This window comes from Balaenoptera ricei, chromosome X (genome assembly GCF_028023285.1).
Source record: "Balaenoptera ricei isolate mBalRic1 chromosome X, mBalRic1.hap2, whole genome shotgun sequence".
NCBI lineage: Eukaryota > Metazoa > Chordata > Mammalia > Artiodactyla > Balaenopteridae > Balaenoptera > Balaenoptera ricei.
In genome coordinates, this window is record NC_082660.1 from 76,627,154 (window position 1) to 76,650,300 (window position 23,147).

General features: G+C 37.8%; 1 protein-coding gene across 1 annotated transcript in view; it reads right to left on the reverse strand.

Annotated features, from left to right (window-relative positions):
* CHM (CHM Rab escort protein) overlaps nucleotides 1-23,147 on the reverse strand; it is a 177,332-nt gene that overhangs the window by 100,641 nt on the left and 53,544 nt on the right. The window contains exon 5 of the mRNA XM_059911312.1: nucleotides 10,911-11,295. Coding sequence (XP_059767295.1) covers nucleotides 10,911-11,295 — 385 coding nt within the window. The remainder of the gene's footprint in view (nucleotides 1-10,910; nucleotides 11,296-23,147) is intronic.

Genomic DNA, 23,147 nt, shown 5'->3' on the forward strand with positions numbered 1-23,147 from the left:
ACACCAGGCCCCAAGGGTTTTGGATAAAAGACTATAGCTGTACATAAGGCCAGGTGGTTATTAAGAAGAAACCAGCCTGCTGGACTTCCTCATAAACTAAAAAAGAAAAAGACTGGCTACGCATGTCCACCCAAAAAGTCAAATTATACGGTCTCTGTAATCCTAGCAGTCTAGATTTATATGATACGTCGTTCTCAAGAAGTGAGGATGATGGTTATTGCTAGCATGCATGTGAGACTGATTTAATCTTTCAATATATCTCATAACCAACTTCAGAGAGAGAAAAACAATTTCAACAGTATTATCTAGCATGTTTTGAATTTAACCAAATGGATAAATGCAACAGATTTCACTACTTCCTAAACTGAGATATCTTTATCTATAACTCGATAAATATTAAAAATGTAAATATTACATCTGAAATAAGGGGGGAAAAGAAAAAAAACAGCTTAACTACAAAAAAAAAGGAAATTTAAATAATCAATCAAAACCATTAGTTTGGGGGGGGGCCTTCAAGATGGCAGAGGAGTAAGACGTGGAGATCACCTTCCTCCCCACAAATACATCAGAAATACATCTACATGTGGAACAGTTCCTACAGAACACCTCTGAACGCTGGCAGAAGACCTCAGATCTCCCAAAAGGCAAGAAACTCCCCACGTACCTGGGTAGGGCAAAAGAAAAAAGAAAAAATAGACACAAAAGAATAGGGATGAGACCTGCACCTCTGGGAGGAAGCTGTGAAGGAGGAAAAGCTTCCACACACTAGGAAGCCCCTTCACTGGTGGAGATGGGGGGTGGGCGGGGGGGTAAGTTTCAGAGCCACAGAGGAGAGTGCAGCAACAGGGGTGCAGAGGGCAAAGCGGAGAGATTCCCACACAGAGGATCAGTGTCGACCAGCACTCACCAGCCTGAGAGGCTTTTCTGCTCACCTGCTAGGGCGGGTGGTGAGTGGGAGCTGAGGCTCGGGCTCAGGGAGAGGACTGGGGTTGGTTGCATGAACACAGCCTGAAGGGGATTAGTGTGCCACAGCTAGCCGGGAGGGAGTCCAGGAAAAACTCTGGACCTGCCTAAGAGGCAAGAGACCATTGTTTCGGGGAGCGCGAGGAAAGGGGTTTCCTTCCCTGTCTGCCCATAGAAAGCAGAGCACCGCTTAAATGAGCTCCAGAGATGGGCATGAGCTGCAGCTACCAGCTCAGACACAAGAGATGAACACGAAATGCTAACACTACTGCTGCAGCCACCAAGAATCCTGTGTGCAAGCACAGGTCACTATCCACACGCCGCCATCCCCCCCACCCCAGAAAGCCTGTGCAGTCCACCACTGACAGGGTCCCATGATCCAGGGACAACCTCCCCGGGAGAACACACGGCACACCTCAGGCTGTTGCAACCTCACTCTGGCCTCTGCTGCAGCAGGCTCGTCCTGCATTCCAATTATAACTACCTTACCCCTCCTTCCCTCCTGCATGAGTGAGCCAGAGGTCCCTAATCAGCCAATGCTTTAACCCTGTCCTGTCTGGGTGGGAAGAGAAGCCTGAGGGCAAACTACAGGAAGAGGTGAGGCCAAAACCAAAGGTGAACCACAGGAGCTGTACAAACAAAGAAGAGAAAGAGAATTTTCTCCTTGCAGACTCAGGAGCAGCAGATTAAATCCCCATAATCAACTTGAGGTACCCTGCATCTGTGGAATACCTGAATAGACAAGGAATCAACCCAAATCTGAGGCGGTGGACTTTGGGAGAACTGCAGACTTGGGATTTGCTGTCTGCAATTGACTTGTTTCTGATTTTTATGTTTACCTTAGTATAGGTTTTAGTGCTTGTTATCATTCGTGGATTTGTTTATTGGTTTGGTTGCTCTCTTCTTTTTTCTTATTACTTTAAATATTTTTTTTTAAATTTTAATAATTCTTTTATTTTAATAATTTTATTTTATTAATATTTTTTCTTTCTTTTTTCCTCTCTTTTCTACTGAGCTGTGTGGCTGACAGGGTCTTGGTGCTCTGGCCTGGTGTCAGGTCTAAGCCTCTGAGGTGGGAGAGTCGAGTTCAGGACACTGGACTACCAGAAACCTCTAGGCTCCATGTAATATCAATCTGCGAGAGCTCTCCCAGAGATCTCCATCTCAATGCTAAGACCCAGCTCCACACAACGACCAGCAAGCTCCAGTGCTGGACACCACATGCCAAACAACTAGGCAGATATGAACACAACACCACGCATTAGCAGAGAGGCTGCCTAAAATCATACTAAGTTCAAAGACACCCCGAAACACACCACTGCATGCAGCCCTTCCCAGCAGAAAGACTAGATCCAGCTCCACCCATCAGAACACAGGCACCAGTCTCCTCCACCAGGAAGCCTACACAAGCCACTGAACCAACCTTACCCACTGGGGGCAGACACCAAAAAAAAACAGGAACTACAAACCTGCAGCCTACAAAAAGGAGACCCCAAACACAGTAAGTTAAGCAATATGGAAAGACAGAGAAATATGCAGCAAATGAAGGAGCAAGGTAAAAACCCACCAGACCAAACAAATGAAGAGGAAATAGGCAGTCTACCTGAAAAAGAATTCAGAATAATGATAGTAAAGATGATCCAAAATCTTGGAAATAGAATGGAAAAAATACAAGAAACGTTTAACAAGGTACTAGAAGAACTAAAGAGCAAACGAACAATGATGAACAACACAATAAATGAAATTAAAACTTCTCTAGAAAGAATCAATAGCAGAATAACTGACAGAGAAAAACAGATAAGTTACCTGGAAGATAAACTAGTGGAAATAACTACCACAGAGCAGAATAAAGAAAAAAGAATGAAAAGAATTGAGGACAGTCTCAGAGACCTCTGGGACAACATTAAATGCACCAACATTAGATTATAGGGTTCTCAGAAGAAGAAGAGAAAAAGAAAGGGACTGAGAAAATATTTGAAGAGATTATAGTTGAAAACTTACCTAATATGGAAAAGGAAATAGTCAATCAAGTCCAGGAAGCACAGAGAGTCCCATACAGGATAAATCCAAGGAGAAACATGCCAAGACACATATTAATCAAACTATTAAAAATTAAATACAGGGCTTCCCTGGTGGTGCAGTGGTTGAGAGTCCGCCTGCCAATGCAGGGGACACGGGTTCGAGCCCTGGTCTGGGAAGATCCCACATGCTGCGGAGCAACTGGGCCCATGAGCCACAGCTACTGAGCCTGCGCGTCTGGAGCCCATGCTCCGCAACAAGAGAGGCCGTGATAGTGAGAGGCCCGTGCACCACGATGAAGAGTGGCTCCCGCTCGCGGCAACTAAAGAAAGCCCTCACACAGAAACAAAGACCCAACACAGCCAAAAATAAATAAATAAATTTAAAAAATAAACATGGCAATAAACAATACGTAAGTAAGTAGTCAAGCACATCCAGGCCAATATTAAAAAAAAATTAAATACAAAGAAAACATATTAAAAGCAAAAAGGCAAAAGGAACAAATACCATACAAGGGAATCCCCATAAGGTTAACAGCTGATCTTTCAGCAGACACTCTGCAAGCCAGAAGGGAGTGGCAGGACATATTTAAAGTGATGAAAGGGAGAAACCTACAACCAAGATTACTCTACCCAGCAAAGATCTCATTCAGATTCAACAGAGAAATTAAAAGCTTTACAGACAAGCAAAAGCTAAGAGAATTCAGCACCACCAAACCAGCTTTACAACAAATGCTAAAGGAACTTCTCTAGGCAGGAAACACAAGAGAAGGCAAAGACCTACAAAAACAAACCTAAAACAATTAAGAAAATGGTAATAGGAACATACATATTGATAACTACCTTAAATGTAAATGGATTAAATGCTCCAACCAAAAGACACAGACTGGCTGAATGGATACAAAAACAAGACCCATATATATGCTGGCTACAAGAGACCCACTTCAGACATAGGGACACATACAGGCTGAAAGTGAGGGGATAGAAAAAGATATTCCATGCAAATGGAAATCAAAAGAAACCTGGAGTAGCAATTCTCATATCACACAAAATAGACTTTAAAATAAAGACTATTACAAGAGCCAAAGAAGGACACTACAGAATGATCAAGGGATCAATCCAAGAAGAAGATATAACAATTGTAAATATTTCTGCACCCAACATAGGAGCACCTCAATAAATAAGGCAAATGCTAACGGGCATAAAAGGGGAAATCAACAGTAACCCAAATAGTAGGGGACTTTGACATCCCACTTTCACCAATGGACAGATCAACCAAAATGAAAAATAAGGAAACACAAGCTTTAAATGATACATTAGACAAGATGGACTTAATTTATATTTATAGAACATTCCATCAAAAAACAACAGAATACACCTTCTTCTCAAGTGCTCATGGAACATTCTCGAGGATAGATCATATCTTGGGTCACATATGAACCCTTGATAAATTTAAGATAATTGAAATTGTATCAAGTATCCTTTGCGACGACAATCCTATGAGACTAGATATCAATTACAGGAAAAAACTTTAAAAAATACAAACACATGGAGGCTGAACAATACACTACTAAATAACCCAGAAATCACTGAAGAAATAAAAAAATACCTAGACACAAATGACAATGAAAACACGATGACCCAAAACCTATGGGAGGCAGCAAAAGCAGTTCTAAGAGGGAAGTTTATAGCAATACAATCCTACCTCAAGAAACAAGAAACATCTCAAATAAACAACCAAACCTTACACCTAAAGCAATTAGAGAAAGAAGAACAAAAAATCCCCAAAGTTAGCAGAAGGAAAGAAATCATAAAGATCAGATCAGAAATAAATGAAAAAGAAATGAAGGAAACAATAACAAAGATCAATAAAACTAAAAGCTGGTACTTTAAGAAGATAAACAAAATTCATAAACCAATAGCCAGAGTCATCAAGAGCAAACATAGAAGACACAAATCAACAGAATTAGAAATGAAAAAGGAGAAGTAACAACTGACACTGCTGAAATACAAAGAATCATGAGGGATTACTACAAGCAACTATATGCCAATAAAATGGACAACCTGGAAGAAATGGACAAATTCTTAGAAAAGTACAACCTTCCGAGACTGAACCAGGAAGAAACAGAAAATATAAACAGACCAATCACAAGCACTGAAATTGAAACTGTGATTAAAAATCTTCCAACAAACCAAAGCCCAGGACGAGTTGGCTTCACAGGCGAATTCTATCAAACATTTACAGAAGAGCTAACACCTATCCTTCTCAAACTCTTCCAATATATAGCAGAGGGAGGAACACTTCCAAACTCATTCTACAAGGCCATCATCACTCAGACACCAAAACCAGACAAAGATTTCACAATAAAAGAAAACTACAGACCAAAATCACTGATGAACATAGATGCAAAAATCCTCTACAAAACACTAGCACACAGAATCCAACAGCACATTAAAAGGATCATACACCATCATAAAGTGGGGTTTATCCCAAGAATGCAAGGATTCTTCAATATACGCAAATCAATCAACGTGATACACCATATTAACAAATTGATGGAGAAAAACCATGATCATCTCAATAGATGCAGAAAAAGCTTTCAACAAAATTCAACACCGATTTATGATAAAAACTCTCCAGAAATTAGGCATAGAGGGAACTTATCTCAACACATTAAAGGCCATATATGACAAACTCACAGCCCACATCATCCTCAATGGTGAAAAACTGAAACCATTTCCACTAAGACCAGGAACAAGACAAGGTTGCCCGCTCTCACCACTATTATTCAACATAGTTTTGGAACTTTTAGCCACAGCAATCAGAGAAGAAAAAGAAAAAAAAAAAGGAATCCAAATTGGAAAAGAAGAAGTAAAGCTGTCACTGTTTGCCGATGACATGATACTATACAAAGACAATCCTAAAGATGCTACCAGAAAACTACTAGAGCTAATCAATGAATTTGGTAAAGTAGCAGGATACAAAATTAATGCACAGAAATCTCTTGCATTCCGATACACTAATGATAAAAAACGTGAAAGAGAAATTAAGAAAACACTCCCATTTACCATTGCAACAAAAGAATAAAATACCTAGAAATAAGCCTCCGCAAGGAGACAAAAGACCTTTATGGAGAAAACTATAAGACACTGATGAAAGAAATTAAAGATGATACAAATAGATGGAGAGATATACCATGTTCTTGGACTGGAAGAATCAACATTGTGAAAATGACTATACTACCCAAAGCAATCTACAGATTCAATGCAATCCCCATCAAACTACCAATGGCATTTTTCACAGAACTAGAACATAAAATTCCACAATTTGTACGGAAACACAAAAGACCCCGAATAGCCAAAGCAATCTTGAGAAAGAAAAATGGAGCTGGAGGAATAGGTTCCTGGACTTCAGACTATACTGCAAAGCTACAGTCATCAAGACAGTATGGTACTGGCAAAAACAGAAATATAAATCAATGGAACAGGATAGAAAGCCCAGAGATAATCCCACGCACCTATGGTCAACTTACCTTTGATAAAGGAGGCAAGAATATATAATGGAGAAAAGATAGCCTCTGCAATAAGTGGTGCTGGGAAAACTGGAAAGCTACATGTAAAAGAATGAAATTAGAACACTTCCTAACACCATACACAAAAATAAACTCAAAATGGATTACAGACCTAAATGTAAGGCCAGACAGTATAAAACTCTTAGAGGAAAACTTAGGCAGAACACTCTTTGACATTAATCACCTCAAGATCCTTTTTGACCTGCCTCCTAGAGAAATAGAAATAAAAACAAAAATAAACAAATGGGACCTAATGAAACTTAAAAGCTTTTGCACAGCAAAGGAAACCATAAACAAGACCAAAAGACAACCCTCAGAATGGGAGAAAATATTTGCAAATGAAGTAACTGACAAAGGATTAAACCCCAAAGTATATAAGCAGCTCATGCAGCTCAATATCAAAAAACAAACAGCTCAATCCAAAAATGGGCAGAAGATCTAAATAGACAATTCTCCACAGAAGATATACAGATTGCCAACAAACACATGAAGGGATGCTCAACATCACTGATCATTAGAGAAATGCTAATCAAAACTACAATGAGGTATCATCTCACACTGGTCAGAATGGCCATCATCAAAAAAGCTACAAAGAATAAATGCTGCAGAGGGTGTGGAGAAAAGGGAACCCTCTTGCACTGTTGGTGGGAATGTAAATTGATACAGCCACTATGGAGAACAGTATGGAGGTTCCTTAAAAAACTAAAAATAGAACTACTATATGACCCAGCAATCCCACTACTGGGTATATACACTGAGAAAATCATAATGCAAAAAGACTCATGTACCACAATGTTCATTGCAGCACTATTTACAATAGCTAGGACATGGAAGCAACCTAGGTGTCCATAGACAGATGAATGGATAAAGAAGATGTGGCACATATATACAATGGAATATTACTCAGCCATAAAAAGAAAGAAATTGAGTTATTTGTAGTGAGGTGGATGGACCTAGAGTCTGTCATACAGAGTGATGTAAGTCAGAAAGAGGAAAATAAATATTGTATGCTCACACATATATATGGAATGTAAAAAAAGAAAAAAAAGAAAAACAGTGGTTCTGATGAACCTAGGGGCAGGACAGGAATAAATATGCAGACATAGAAAATGGACTTGAGGACACAGGGAGGGGAAAGGGTAAGCTCGGACAAAGTGACAGAGTAGCAATGACATATATACACTACCAAATGTAAAATAGATAGCTAGTGGGAAGCAGCTACATAGCACAGGGAGATCAGCTCTGTGCTCTGTGACCACCTAGAGGGGTGGGATAGGGAGGGTGGGAGGGAGGCACAAGAGGGAAGGCATATGGGGATATATGTATACATATAGCTGATTCACTTTGTTATACAGCAGAAACTAACACAGCATTGTAAAGCAATTATACTCCAATAAAGATGTTAAAAAAAAAAACCTATACACAGTATAACCAGCCAAACAAAAACCAAACCAAACCAAAACAAAAAAACATTATTCTGAGTATGCAAGAGGTTCAGTACAGACGTTCTGTAAATCAGTATCAGTTAGGTATATTTTTTTAAACTATTGTATCAGTCTAACAGTGTGCAGAAGAAACAAAATTGACACTGCTTTTTTTTAAAATCAATTACCCTGACTAAATATGGCATGTTACTTCATTACCTTCAGCCTAATACACTACACAACTGATATAGCTCATGCTTTTAAGAATATATTGCCAAGTATTAATTCTATAATTATAATAAAAAAGTTACTTCAAATACCTTATTTGTTTAAAAACACAAATACTCAAGATTCAATGATCCCTCAGTATCATAATAATTTCACAAATATTAATATATCAAACACAGAATGTATTTTAAGATCTAATAAACCTTAAGATTTAATGCCAGCTTTAAAAATAAAGCATTTAAGATACCACTGACGAGTGAAAACACATTTCAATAAAAACTACATAACCTTTTGTCTGAAGCTTAGAAATAATGATTATGTACCATATTTAAACCTAAGCTTCTTTTCCATCATTATGTAAGTGACCTACCATAGCAATTTCACAGTGGTGAGAGGCTAAAGAATACTTCAATTTGATTATAATAATGGCAACTAAATTAAATAATTAACAACTCTTGCTTTACTTGGCATGTTGGTTTCATAATTATTAAGGGTATGGACTTTCTTAGAAATGAGTTTTATTTGTAAGAACTTCATCTTTGATCATCTTCTCTATAAGTCTAAGCAGTATAGTACTATATTTTATTTAACTAACCTACCCTGAGCTATAAGATTTCTTTTTAAAAGGCTGTATGCAGGGATGAGTTTTGTAAACTGTAAAGCACCACAGTACTTGCCAGTTTTATCATGATGACTCTGAAATGGAATGCATGTAGAAATGTCAAATAGTTTGGCGATATCAAATTGGACTTTAGGAAAGAGGTAGGGCTTCAGATAGATATTTGTCAATCACCCTACACTCAGATGTAATAACTGCAATTATTACAACAGATGGGATTTCCCAGGAATAACTGATTGACCCAATATCATGGAATATACTGCTTTCCACACAGTAAGTACTCAATAAATGTTCATTAAATGACTGACTTTTTAAAAATGATAATAAACCTCTTGTATTGCTATGGTTATACATTCTTTAGCTACCCCTGCTTTTGTAGAATGAGTACAGTAAATCATTATTAGTTATTTTTTAAACATGTGAACCCATGAAAACTATGCAGGACAAGATACAACTGCCTTAACTCCTCTAGACATGTTTGTTTTTAATTTACCCTAAGAGAACCACTATTATTAACTGTTCAAACTCGTGAAAATACCCAGAAATCTCCTTCCGAGTCTCCTCAAATATCTCAGCATCTAATTAAACTATCTCCCCCTGCACCACAACCAGCACGCATTTTCTTATACAAGTGAATCATTTCCTACAATAATTCCAAAAATTCTAACAGCACTTCTTCTACCATTTCCCTTTGCAAGATTTATACTATATTTCAGCTAACATAAAGGTTAGAGACTTTTATGAAGTAGTCTTGATTCTTAACCACCATTTATATCACCGTTTCTTTCAGTTAAGCATTCCAAATTCCAAGTAACTAATTCAAAATGAAAATTTCAGAACAAAACCTATTTGTTACTTGACTACTTCAGTGTTTTGACTTGTTTATTGTTTGTTTTTTAAAATTCTTTCCTGCTCATGAGAATAGGAAGACTATTAGTGAGCTATGATTAAACTTCCACCCAGAAATTAATAGCCAAGGTAACATGTAAAGAATGCTAGATTTCAAAGGATGGCAGGATCAAAGTAGGTGGAATAGACAGTACAGAAATATGAGGTAGGACCAAGGCAGTAGCCAACTCAGACCAAGGCAGAATCAGGCACAGAGAGCTAGCTCAGAAAGAAACTATGAGTAGTAAAAAGATATTCATATTTTCAGGCATCAGGTTCAAAGAGATCAGCAGTATGAGGATGTGTGATTGGATCAGCAAAATGTGAGGAGCATTAGTCCCTCTCTTTATAACCTGGAACTTCAGGAGAGCACATTAAATAGAAAAGCCTAGGTTTGAGGCAAGTCTGATGTTATTTACCACCCTCTCCTACTTCTTTTCAATTTCTTGTTTGCCCTCAACTTACAGTATTTGGTCTCTGCTTCTTTCTACTTTCACCCAGCCCTATATTGTAACCCTTTAAGGCCATTACCTTTTATGTTACTGGTTTTCTATTATTTTGCACTAAATTAGCCTTGTTTCCTATAAACCCAGTACAACACTATACCCTCCTAAGACTCAGGGACCTCTTCTGAAGTCATACTGACCTAACATCAGAGGTAAGGATAGAAAAATAACTGAGGTAAATAGCATTCTTCCCAACCTCCCTGCCCCCACTACTATTAAATTATCCTCCAAAGTGCTCACACCTGAACCGATAATTTTCAAAAATGCACTGTTTTTTTCAAAATGTTCATCATCATACAGATGTTAAAATAGTTACTATATAAATAAGGGCTAAACAAAAGTTCATTTAATATATTGACTATAAATAACATGGATCTGTAATTAGGTTCATTAGACTTTTTTCTTGGTAGAATTCATAGTGCCCATGCAGTAGGAGAATATTAGGGTGGAATACGTGTTCCAATACAGAAGTATCCTTGATATAGTACTGAGCATTCTTAATGTGTTTTAAACTATGTTCAAAGAATATTTTAATGGAACTATAAACTTCAGATACTATCTCTTTATAAAGTAAATGTCCTACATTTCAGAGAATAAAATTATTAAAATTGGGTTTATGGACCCAGATGCTATTTTCAATCAATTAAAATTTAGTATTGTTCTATGAAAAGATGGGTAAAACTGGTACTTACCTTTGATACCAAATCAATATTAAATCTCCTGCCTTCTTTAATAATTTGCGAGTAAGTAATCCTATTTTTCTTTGGTTGCTCTGCGGTGTTTTCGGCCATAGGCACATTTTCACTTGTTTCCTTTTCTGAAGTTGAGGGCACACAAGTTTTATCACAATGGTTTTCTTTCTCTCCTGTCGCTTCAAAATCATTTACTTCTAGGGCACTCTCTGGATCACTGCTTGGAGTTTGTTCTGTGGGTATTTCACAGCTTGCAGTACTTAATGACTGATCTTCTGTAGGCAGGCAGGCAGAATCTGCAGCTTCTGTGGAGTTCGCAGATGTCACAGAAGCGTGATTTTTCTGCAGTGCACCAGCTTCTTCGACATCTTCATGCAAATCCTGACTAATGAGAAATTATAATAATAATCCACACCAGGCTTTTGATAATTATACTTGGCTACCTTTTTGTATTATTTTAACTTTCAATGGCAATTTTTTTCTTTACCTCATTTATCTTGGATGTTTTGCTTTATGTGACACACACATTAAACATTCATCTGTTAAGGTTTCAATACAATACGAAACATACTTAAGATTTGAAAAGTATACATAAAGATTTCAGGGTTTAGCAGGCCATGCCATGTGTGTGTGTGTGTGTATTTTTTTTTTTTTTTGGTGAAAAGCAGATTCTTATCTTTTTATTTAATTTTTATTTTATATTGGGGTATAGTTGATTTACAATATTGCATTAGTTTCAGGTGTACAGCAAAGTGATTCAGTTATACATATACATATATCCATTCTTTTTCAGATTTTTTTCCCATATAGATTATTACAGAATATTGAGTTCCCTGTGCTATACAGTAGGTCCTTGTTGATTACCTATTTTATATATAGTAGTGTGTATATGATAATCACATGTATATTTTTGAGAATTTAAGGCAGACAGGGGAATTGCATTTTAGAAACAAATCAACACAGTGCTTACAAGTACATCCTTCAGAATAAACAGATCGAGGTTCAAAGCCTCACCCTAGGACTAGATAATTCTGTGAATGTAGACAAGTTGTTTATCCTCTCTGACCTAAATTATCCATCTATGACATAGGGATAATACCACCTACCTCACAAGGTTGTTTTGGAGATTAAATGAAGTATCACATGCAAAGAACCTGACACAGTGCCTGGCACACAGTAAATGCTCAACAGTGGTAATTACTGTTGAGCAAAGATTATTATTCAAAGATTATTATTGTGGTGTGACAGAGCTAGAAAAAAACTGCTGTGAAAGCGTAAGTTGGCTTATCACAATGTGGTATCGAACAGGATCTTTCTGAATTCTTTCCTGCTGTATTTTGTTTTATTGTTAGTGTCTATTACTTTACTGGAAGTGCCACTTCCAAAGTTACTACTAGAGTTAACATTCTCAGTCCATTATTGCCTTGATTGACACAACAGGCTCCCATTCGGTGTGCCTGCATCATGTGTCTCTCCATGATGTTTTATCCTCCACAGAACCTACGTTTTCACTGAGTTGCCCTAATGCTCAACACTAAAAATGCCTTGTACATGACAGGCTGTGGGAAGTGAACATCTAATTGACTGCTCAAGAACTAACAGCAGTTCTTTCTCATATCAAATCTCAACCCTACCCCACAAAATCTTCCTCTTCCAGTCTCTAAACCAAATCACCTTCTTTATCAACTATCTTCTTTGTCTCATCTCTCCTACTTTCTGAAATGGCATCTCTAATTCCTAATTTATCAACCAAAACCTCCATGATTTGGCCCATGTTAATTGCTTCTTCTGGGCTATTCTTCACGCTTCCTGTAATATCACAATTCCCCCATCCCCAAACATAATCACATACTTCACCAATCGACACATTTTAAGAAGAAGTTTAAATTTCACTTCCAAGAAGTCTTCCTTAACCCAACCACGCTCATCATTCTGTTACTCCATGCCCCACAGTACACACATGCAGTTTAGCTTGCATTTATTTATCAGTTCCTTTTTAATAGCTTTTTGGCTGTCCCATATATACTTTATCTTCAACTAGACTTTAATTTCCTTGAGGGAAGACCCTAACATCTTCTACTGAGTGCCCCTCACAACACCTACTGCACTGCTCTATAGACGTGGTATTTAATAAACACGTGATGAATAAATGGTTTATACATGCAAAAGATGGAAGTATAAATATATATTTATATAAAAATTTATAAATACATATTTATAAATATATATATATTTAAATATGAAACAAACATTTGTATTATAGAAAACACAAAAAACTAGGCCAGGAAAAAACAATAAACTTTACATTCAAAAGTTTGGGGGAGTAGCATCAAGATGGCGGAAGGGTAAGACGCGGAGATCACCTTCCTCCCCACAAATACATCAGAAATACATCTACATGTGGAACAACTCCTACAGAACACCTACTGAACGCTGGCAGAAGACCTCAGACCTCCCAAAAGGCAAGAAACTCCCCATGTACATGGGTAGGGCAAAAGAAAAAAGAAGAAACAGAGACAAAAGAATAGGGACAGGACCTGCACCAGTGGGAGGGAGCTGTGAAGGAGGAAAGGTTTCCACACACTAGGAAGCCCCTCCGCGGGCGGAGACTGTGGGTGGTGCAGGGGGGAAGCTTCGGGGCCACGGAAGAGAGCGTAGCAACAGGGGTGCGGAGGGCAAAGCTGAGAGATGCCCGCACAGAGGATCAGTGCCGACCAGCACTCACCAGCCCAAGAGGCTTGTCTGCTCACCCACTGGGGCGGGCGGGGGCTGGGAGCTGAGGCTCGGGCTTCAGAGGTCGGAGGTCGGATCCCAGAGAGAGGACTGCGGCTGGCTGCGAGAACACAGCCTGAAGGGGGCTAGCATGACACAGCTAGCTGGGTGGGAGTCTGGGAAAAAGTCTGGAGCTGCCGAAGAGGCAAGAGACTTTTTCTTGCCTCTTTGTTTCCTAGTGCACTAGGAGAGGGGATTAAGAGCGCCGCCTAAACGAGCTCCAGAGACGGGCACGAGCCGCTGCTAACAGCGTGGATCCCAGAGATGGGCATGAGACGCGAAGGCTGCTGCTGCCGCCACCAAGAAGGCTGTGTGCACGCACAGGTCACTATCCACACCTGCCCTCCTGGGAGGCTGTGCAGCCCACCACTGCCAGGGTCCCGTGATCCAGGGACAACTTCCCTGGGAGAACACACGACGCGCCTCAGGCTGGTGCAATGTCATGCTGGCCTCTGCCGCTGCAGGCTAGTCCCGCATCCGTACCCCTCCCTCACCACGGCCTGAGTGAGCCAGAGCCCCCGAAGCAGCTGCTCCTTTAACCCCGTCCTGTCTGAGCGAAGAACAGACGCCCTCAGGAGACCTACATGCAGGGGAGGGGCCAAATCAAAAGCTGAACCTTGGGAGCTGTGTGAACAAAGAAGAGAAAGGGAAATCTCTCCCAGCAGCCTCAGGAACAGCGGATTTATCTCCACAATCAACTTGATGTACCCTGCATCTGTGGAATACCTGAATAGACAACGAAACATCCCAAATTGAGGAGGTGGACTTTGGGAGCAATGATATATATATTTTTTTTCCCTTTTTCTCTTCTTTTTAGTGTGTATGTGTATGCTTCTGTGTGTGATCATTGTCTGTACACCTTGGCTTTTACCATTTGTCCTAGGGTTCTGTCTGTCCTTTTTTTTTTTTTTTTTAGGATAGTTTTTAGCACTTGTTATCATTGGTAGATTTGTTTTTTGGTTTGGTTGCTCTCTTCATTCTTTCTTTCCTGTTTTTTTATTACTTAATTTTTTTTTTTAATATTTATTTTTTACCTTTTATTTTAATTACTTTATTATATTTTATTGTACTTTATTTTATTTTATTTTATCTTCTTCTTTCTTCTTTCTTTTTTTTTTCTCACTTTTATTCTGAGCCGTGTGGATGACAGACTCTTGGTGCTCCAGTCAGCGTCAGGGCTGTGCCTCTGAGGCGGGAGAGCCAACTTCAGGACACTGGTCCACAAGAGACCTCCCAGCTCCACGTAATATCAAATGGAGAAAATCTCCCAGGGACCTCAATCTCAACGCCAAGCCAGCTCCACTCAACGACCAGCAAGCTCCAGTGCTGGACACCCTATGCCAAACAACTAGCAAGACAGGAACACAACCCCATCCATTAGTAGAGAGGCTGCCTAAAATCATAATAAGGCCACAGACACCCCAAAACACACCACCAGATGTGGACCTGCCCACCAGAAAGACAAGATCCAGCTTCCTCCACCAGAACACAGGCACCAGTCCCCTCCACCAGGAAGCCTACACAACCCATGGAACCAACCTTAGCCACTGGGGACAGACACCAAAAACAACGGGAACTATGAACCTGCAGCCTGTGAAAAGGAGACCCCCAAACACAGTAAGTTAAGCAAAACGAGAAGACAGCAAAACACACAGCAGATGAAGGAGCAAGACAAAAATCCACCAGATCTAACAAATGAAGAGGAAACAGGCAGTCTACCTGAAAAAGAATTCAGAATAATAATAGTAAAGATGATCCAAAATCTTGGAAATAGAATGGAGAAAATACAAGAAAACTTTAACAAGGAACTAGAAGAACTAAATAGCAAACAAACAGTGATGAACAACACAATAAATGAAATTAAAAGTTCTCTAGAAGGGATCAACAGCAGAATAACTAAGGCAGAAGAACGGATAAGTGACCTGGAAGATGAAAGAGTGGAAATAACTACTGCAGAGCATAATAAAGAAAAATGAATGAAAAGAATGAGGACAGTCTCATAGACCTCTGGGACAACATTAAACGCACCAACATTCGAATTATAGGGGTCCCAGAAGAAGAAGACAAAAAGAAAGGGACTGAGAAAATATTTGAAGAGATTATAGTTGAAAACTTCCCTAATATGGAAAAGGAAATAATTAATCAAGTCCTGGAAGCACAGAGAGTTCCATACAGGATAAATCCAAGGAGAAACACACCAAGGTACATCTTAATCAAACTATCAAAAATTAAATACAAAGAAAAAATATTAAAAGCAGCAAGGGAAAAATAACACACAAGGGAATCCCCATAAGGTTAACAGCTGATCTTTCAGTAGAAACTCTGCAAGCCAGAAGGGAGTGGCAGGACATATTTAAAGTGATAAATGAGAAAAACCTAAAACCAAGATTACTCTACCCAGCAAGGATCTCATTCAGATTTGACAGAGCAATTAAAACATTTACAGACAAGCAAAAGCTAAGAGAATTCAGCACCACCAAACCAGCTTTACAACAAATGCTAAAGGAACTTCTCTAGGCAGTAAACACAAGGTAAAGACCTACAAAAACAAACCCAAAACAATTAAGAAAATGGTAATAGGAACATACATATTGATAATTACCTTAAATGTAAATGGATGAAATGCTCCAACCAAAACACACAGACTGGCAGAATGGATACAAAAACAAGACCCGTATATATGCTGTCTACAAGAGACCCACTTCAGACCTAGGGACACATACAGACTGAAAGTGAGGGGATGGAAAAAGATATTCCATGCAAATGGAAATCAAAAGAAAGCTGGAGTAGCAATTCTCATATCAGACAAAGTAGACTTTAAAACAAAGACTATTACAAGAGACAAAGAAGGACACTACATAATGATCAAGGGTTCAATCCAAGAAGAAGATATAACAATTGTAAATATTTATGCACCCAACATAGGAGCACCTCAATACATAAGGCAAATACTAACAGCCGTAAAAGGGGAAATCGACAGTAACACAATCATAGTAGGGGACTTTAACACTCCACTTTCACCAATGGACAGATCATCCAAAATGAAAATAAATAAGGAAACACAAGCTTTAAATGATACATTAAACAAGATGGACTTAACTGATATTTACAGGACATTCCATCCGAAAGCAACAGAATACACATTCTTCTCAAGTGCTCATGGAACTTGAGAAATTTCTGGTTTGGAATGAGAATGGAACATTCTCCAGGATAGATCATATCTTGGGTCACAAATCAAGCCTTGGTAAATTTAAGAAAATTGAAATCGTATCAAGTATCTTTTCCGACCACAATGCTATGAGACTAGATATCAATTACAGGAAAAAAAACTGTAAAAAATACAAACACATGGAGGCTAAACAATACACTACTTAATAACCAAGAGTTCACTGAAGAATTCAAAGAGGAAATCAAAAAATACCTAGAAACAAATGACAATGAAAACACGAGGACCCAAAACTTATGGGATGCAGCAAAAGCAGCTCTAAGAGGGAAGTTTATAGCAATACAATCCTACCTTAAGAAATAAGAAACATCTCAAATAAACAACCTAACCTTACACATAAAGCAATTAGAGAAAGAAGAACAAAAAAAAACCAAAGTTAGCAAAGGAAAGAAATCATAAAGATCAGTTCAGAAATAAAGGAAAATGAAATGAAGGAAAGGATAGGAAAGATTAATAAAACTAAAAGCTAGTCTTTTGAGAACATAAACAAAATTGATAAACCATTAGCCAGACTCATCAAGGAAAAAAGGGAGAAGACTCAAATCAATAGAATTAGAAATGAAAAAGGAGAAGTAACGACTGACACTGCTGAAATACAAAGGATCATGAGAGATTACTACAAGCAACTATATGCCAATAAAATGGACAACCTGGAAGAAATGGACAAATTCTTAGAAATGCACAAACTGCCGAGACTGAACCAGGAAGAAATAGAAACTATGAACAGACGAATCACAAGCACTGAAATTGAAAATGTGATTAAAAATCTTACAACAAACAGAAGCCCGGGACCAGGTGGCTTCACAGGCGAATTCTATCAAACATTTAGAGAAAAGCTAACACCTATCCTTCTCAAACTCTTCCAAAATATAGCAAAGGGAGGAACACTCCCAAACTCATTCTATGAGGCCACCATCACCCTGATACCAAAACCAGAAAGACGTCACAAAGAAAGGAAATTACAGGCCAATATCACTGATGAACATAAATGCAAAAATCCTCAACAAAATACTAGCAAACAGAATCCAACAGCACATTAAAAGGATCATACACCATGATCAAGTGGGGTTTATCCCACGAATGCAAGGATTCTTCAATGTACGCAAATCAATCAATGTGATACACCATATTAACAAATTGAAGGAGAAAAACCATATGATCATCTCAATAGATGCAGAGAAAGCTTTCGACAAAATTCAACACCCATTTATGATAAAAACCCTCCTGAAAGTAGGCATACAGGGAACTTTGCTCAACATAATAAAGGCCATATATGACAAACCCACAGCCAACATTGTCCTCAATGGTGAAAAACTGAAACCATTTCCACTAAGACCAGGAACAAGACAAGGTTGCCCACTCTCACCACTATTATTCAACATAGTTTTGGAACTTTTAGCCACAGCAATCAGAGAAGAAAAAGAAAAAAAAGGGATCCAAATTGGAAAAGAAGAAGTAAAGCTGTCACTGTTTGCCGATGACATGATACTACTATACAAAGACAATCCTAAAGATGCTACCAGAAAACTACTAGAGCTAATCAATGAATTTGGTAAAGTAGCAGGATACAAAATTAATGCACAGAAATCCCTTGCATTCCTATACACTAATGATGAAAAATCTGAAAGTGAAATTAAGAAAACACTCCCATTTACCATTGCACAAAAAGAATAAAATATCTAGGAATAAACCCACCTAAGGAGACAAAAGACCTGTATGCAGAAAATTATAAGACACTGATGAAAGAAATTAAAGATGATACAAATAGATGGAGAGATATACCAGGTTCTTGAATTGGAAGAATCAACATTGTGAAAATGACTCTACTACCCAAAGCAATCGACAGATTCAATGCAATTCCTATCAAACTACCACTGGCATTTTTCACAGAACTAGAACAAAAAATTTCACAATTTGTATGGAAACACAAAAGACCCCAAATAGCCAAAGCAATCTTGAGAAAGAAAAACGGAGCTGGAGAAATCAGGCTCCCAGAGTTCAGACTATAATACAAAGCTACAGTACTCAAGACAGTATGGTACCGGCACGAAAACAGAAATATAGATCAATGTAACAGGGTAGAAAGCCCAGAGATAAACCTACACACCTATGGTCACCTTATCTTTGATAAAGGAGGCAAGAATACACAGTGGAGAAAAGACAGCCTCTTCAATAAGTGGTGCTGGGAAAACTGGACAGCTACATGTAAAAGAATGAAATTAGAACACTTCCTAACACCATACACAAAAATAAACTCTAAATGGATTAAAGACCTAAATGTAAGGCCAGACACTATCAAACTCTTAGAGGAAACATAGGCAGAACACTCTATGACATAAATCCCAGCAAGATCCTATTTGACCCACCTCCTAGAGAAATGGAAATAAAAACAAAAATAAATAAATGGGACCTAATGAAACTTAAAAGCTTTTGCACAGCAAAAGAAACCATAAACAAGTCGAAAAGAGAACCCTCAGAATGGGAGAAAATATTTGCAAATGAAGCAACTGACAAAGGATTAATCTCCAAAATTTACAAGCAGCTCATGCAGCTCAATATTAAAGAAACAAACAACCCAATCCAAAAATGGGCAGAAGACCTAAATAGCCATTTCTCCAAAGAAGACATACAGATGGCCAAGAAGCACATGAAAAGCTGTTCAACATAACTAATTACTACAGAAATGCAAATCAAAACTACAGTGAGTTATCACCTCACACCAGTTAGAATGGGCATCATCAGAAAATCTACAAACAACAAATGCTGGAGAGGGTGTGGAGAAAAGGGAACCCTCTTGCACTGTTGGTGGGAATGTAAATTGATACAGCCACTACGGAGAGCAGTATGGAGGTTCCTTAAAAAACTAAAAATAGAACTCCCATATGACACAGCAATCCCACTACTGGGCATATACCCTGAGAAAACCATAATTCAAAAAGAGTCATGTACCAAAATGTTCATTGCAGCTCTATTTACAATAGCCAGGACATGGAAGCAACCTAAGTGTCCATCAACAGATGAATGCATAAAGAAGATGTGGCACATATATAGAATGGAATATTACTCAGCCATAAAAAGAAACGAAATTGAGTTATTTGTAGTGAGTTGGATGGACCTAGAGTCTATCATACATAGTGAAGTAAGTCAGAAAGAGAAAAATAAATACCGTATGCTAACACATATATATGGAATCTAAAAAAAAAAAAAAAAGGTCATGAAGAACCTAGGGGCAAGACGGGAATTAAGACACAGACCTACTAGAGAATGGACTTGAGGATATGGGGCGGGGGAAGGGTAAACTGGGACAAAGTGAGGGAGTGGCATGGACATATATACACTACCAAACGTAAAATAGCTAGCTAGTGGGAAGCAGCTGCATAGCACAGGGAGATCAGCTCGGTGCTTTGTGACCACCCAGAGGGGTGGGATAGGGAGGGTGGGAGGCAGGGAGACGCAAGAGGGAAGAGATATGGGGACATATGTATGTGTATAACTGATTCACTTTGTTATAAAACAGAAACTAACTCACCATTGTAAAGCAATTATACTCCAATAAAGAGTTTAGAAAAAAAAATTAAAAAATTTAAAAAAACAAAGTTTGTGGGCAGTGAACAAAAAGTGCCTCATTGAAATTAACACAATAAACACTACAGTAAGAAAGGGTACAAGGAAAGAATAACTTATTTTAAATGTTAAGAAATAAAATACCATGGTTACTGTTATAATCTAGTAATTTCAATTAAATATAATGAAAAAATGATGATATCATTAATATCAAAACAATTTTCAGATCTAGGAAAAGGTAGTGGGAAAATTCTAGTCCTGGATGTATTACTTAGCAGATATTAGGCAAGTCACTTAACTTTCAGATTGCCCATCTATGAAATGGGAGATCATTCATCTGCCTTAACTTTCATGAGGCTTTTGTAAGATAAATGAGCTAATATATATGAAGAGTATTTTTAATAAACTCCAAATGGTTAATCAAACATAAGATATTAATCAAACCTAAGATATTGTTAAATTTCCCATAGGTCAACAGGCAACTCAAAACATGTGTTCTTAGGTTTTTAATCACATGTTGAAAGCTCTCTGGCCACATAACCACATAAGAGCACCACTGCCATTAAGCAACATTAAAAATGAAGAGCAATAATAAGAAATGTGATTTGTATATTTTCTACAGAATTATTCATGCTTTGTATTCACTTTCATTATTTTGAAAACCAGTAAACCAAAGTGTGTTGCATGAGGGATCTAAGGTGACAACTTTCAGCAAAAAGTTCCACGTCTAAAGATTAAACTAAGAAATGGCAGGATAATTAATGATACTTTACAGATAAGACAGAATATGTCAATTTCTCTTATTACAGAGCATGATGATGACACCATGGAAATTGAGCACAGCTACTATCTGGTCAGTGGCTCTCTATTATATTCTGAGAAAAGGAGCTTTCTAGAGTGAATGAAATGCATTAACCAGTACTGGACAATCTGGAAAATATAAGTCCAAATACTTAATTAAGGGTGTAAGTTTAAGGAAAGGAGTTATTCTTTGTGAATTTGTTCTACATGCATAAGCTATTAAGTTTTACTATTCTCAACATCATAATCTGGTGAAATTCCTAGGACTATGGAAAACACATGCAATAGAAACACTATAGTTTCCTTACTTTCCATTAACGACAACTAAAATATTTTTTGGAGTTCTGCCAACATTGAACTTAATACCTAACTAGAAGTTATAAAGACACCAGAAAACTCCCCAAATTCCACTTAATTCCTAAGCAAGCAAAATTCTGTTCATCAAAAAGGACTTATCGTCCCTCAAATTTAAAACTTTATACTGTGGTTAAAAAAAAAATTTTTTTTCTTAAAAAAATAATTCAAACTTTGGAGAACACTTCAGAATAATAACTCAATTTTATTAATTTTAAAGTATTTGAAAAGTATAAAAACACATTTGCCATTTGTAAATGAATGTGGCTGAATTATAAGCTCTCAAGGGAACCTTTGAGTTCTAAAACACTACTATGATTTTAACATACAAAGGGGAAAAATCTTCATCATTAGTTCTTATAAAAATTTTCAATATGAAAATAAATTGACAGATGAAATCTAACGTCACTTATATTGCTTATTTGAATTTCAAAGGATATTTACAATACAGTGTAACAATATTTTTGAGATAATTTTACCTAATTGCAACTGCTGAATAACTGCTTAGTTGAATGCATTTTTTACCGTTTGCCACAATCTACATATAACTCTGAGAATTTAGGGGTATAAATTCTGATATTACCTAGTATTGCTTATCAATTAATGGTAGTAACAAGGGAATGCCTCAAAGTGAATATGTCTTATTAATGCCTTGTAACAGTCACCCTTTCAGATAAGTCAAATGAAAAACTGCCAACCAGCTGGTTAATTTATTCAGCACAGGTGTTCACTATTTATTTTTCAGTCATTTGCACCTTTTTTCCCCACAGTATAGCTTGTTGCAGAAATTGTATTCTTTTACTTTGATGTATGCACTTTGTGCTAAGGCCATTCACTTTTGATTTGCACAGTACACGTTACACTGCTACCCAGCTGTTTATTCCTGCAAATAAATGTTTAATGGTTACTCATAAGAATCAGACTATCAAAAAGTTGTTGTTCCAGAAAACAGCAATATAAAAAAAAAACACTGTAGTCGATTTTGAATTGCTGCAATATAATATATTGGTAGATATATTTCCTTATTTGTTACCAACTTAAAATGTTAACACATACAGTAGAATATAGCTGAAGTATCAACCTCTTGTCACATTTCTCCAAGAACAAAATAGCATAAGGTGGTGTACAGCAGGTACTATTGGTTGCCTACTCAACAACCATTATTGTCTTCCTCCCTGCCACAAGAGCTGCAATTTTGTTCCAATATCAGGCAGAAGGTACCCAGAACTAGGGGATGGATCATGACTGATTAAAACCAATTATGGTAATTTTACTGCCCTTTGTTAGTGACTGATTTAAGAGTGAGCAGGTTATCTAGTTTTAGCCATTGAGACAAGGGAGAATCTGCTGGGGGCTTTGGTAAAGACTCCCTAGTATAATAGTAACAAACAAACAAGCAAAAGCATACACATGTTAGAAGAAAATCTCTCCCCCTTAATTTCTCGTTGAGATTTCTGCTGTGTGAAAACCTGTTCAGAATCGTGGCAACTATCTTGTAACTCTGGACAGGAAGCTAAGAG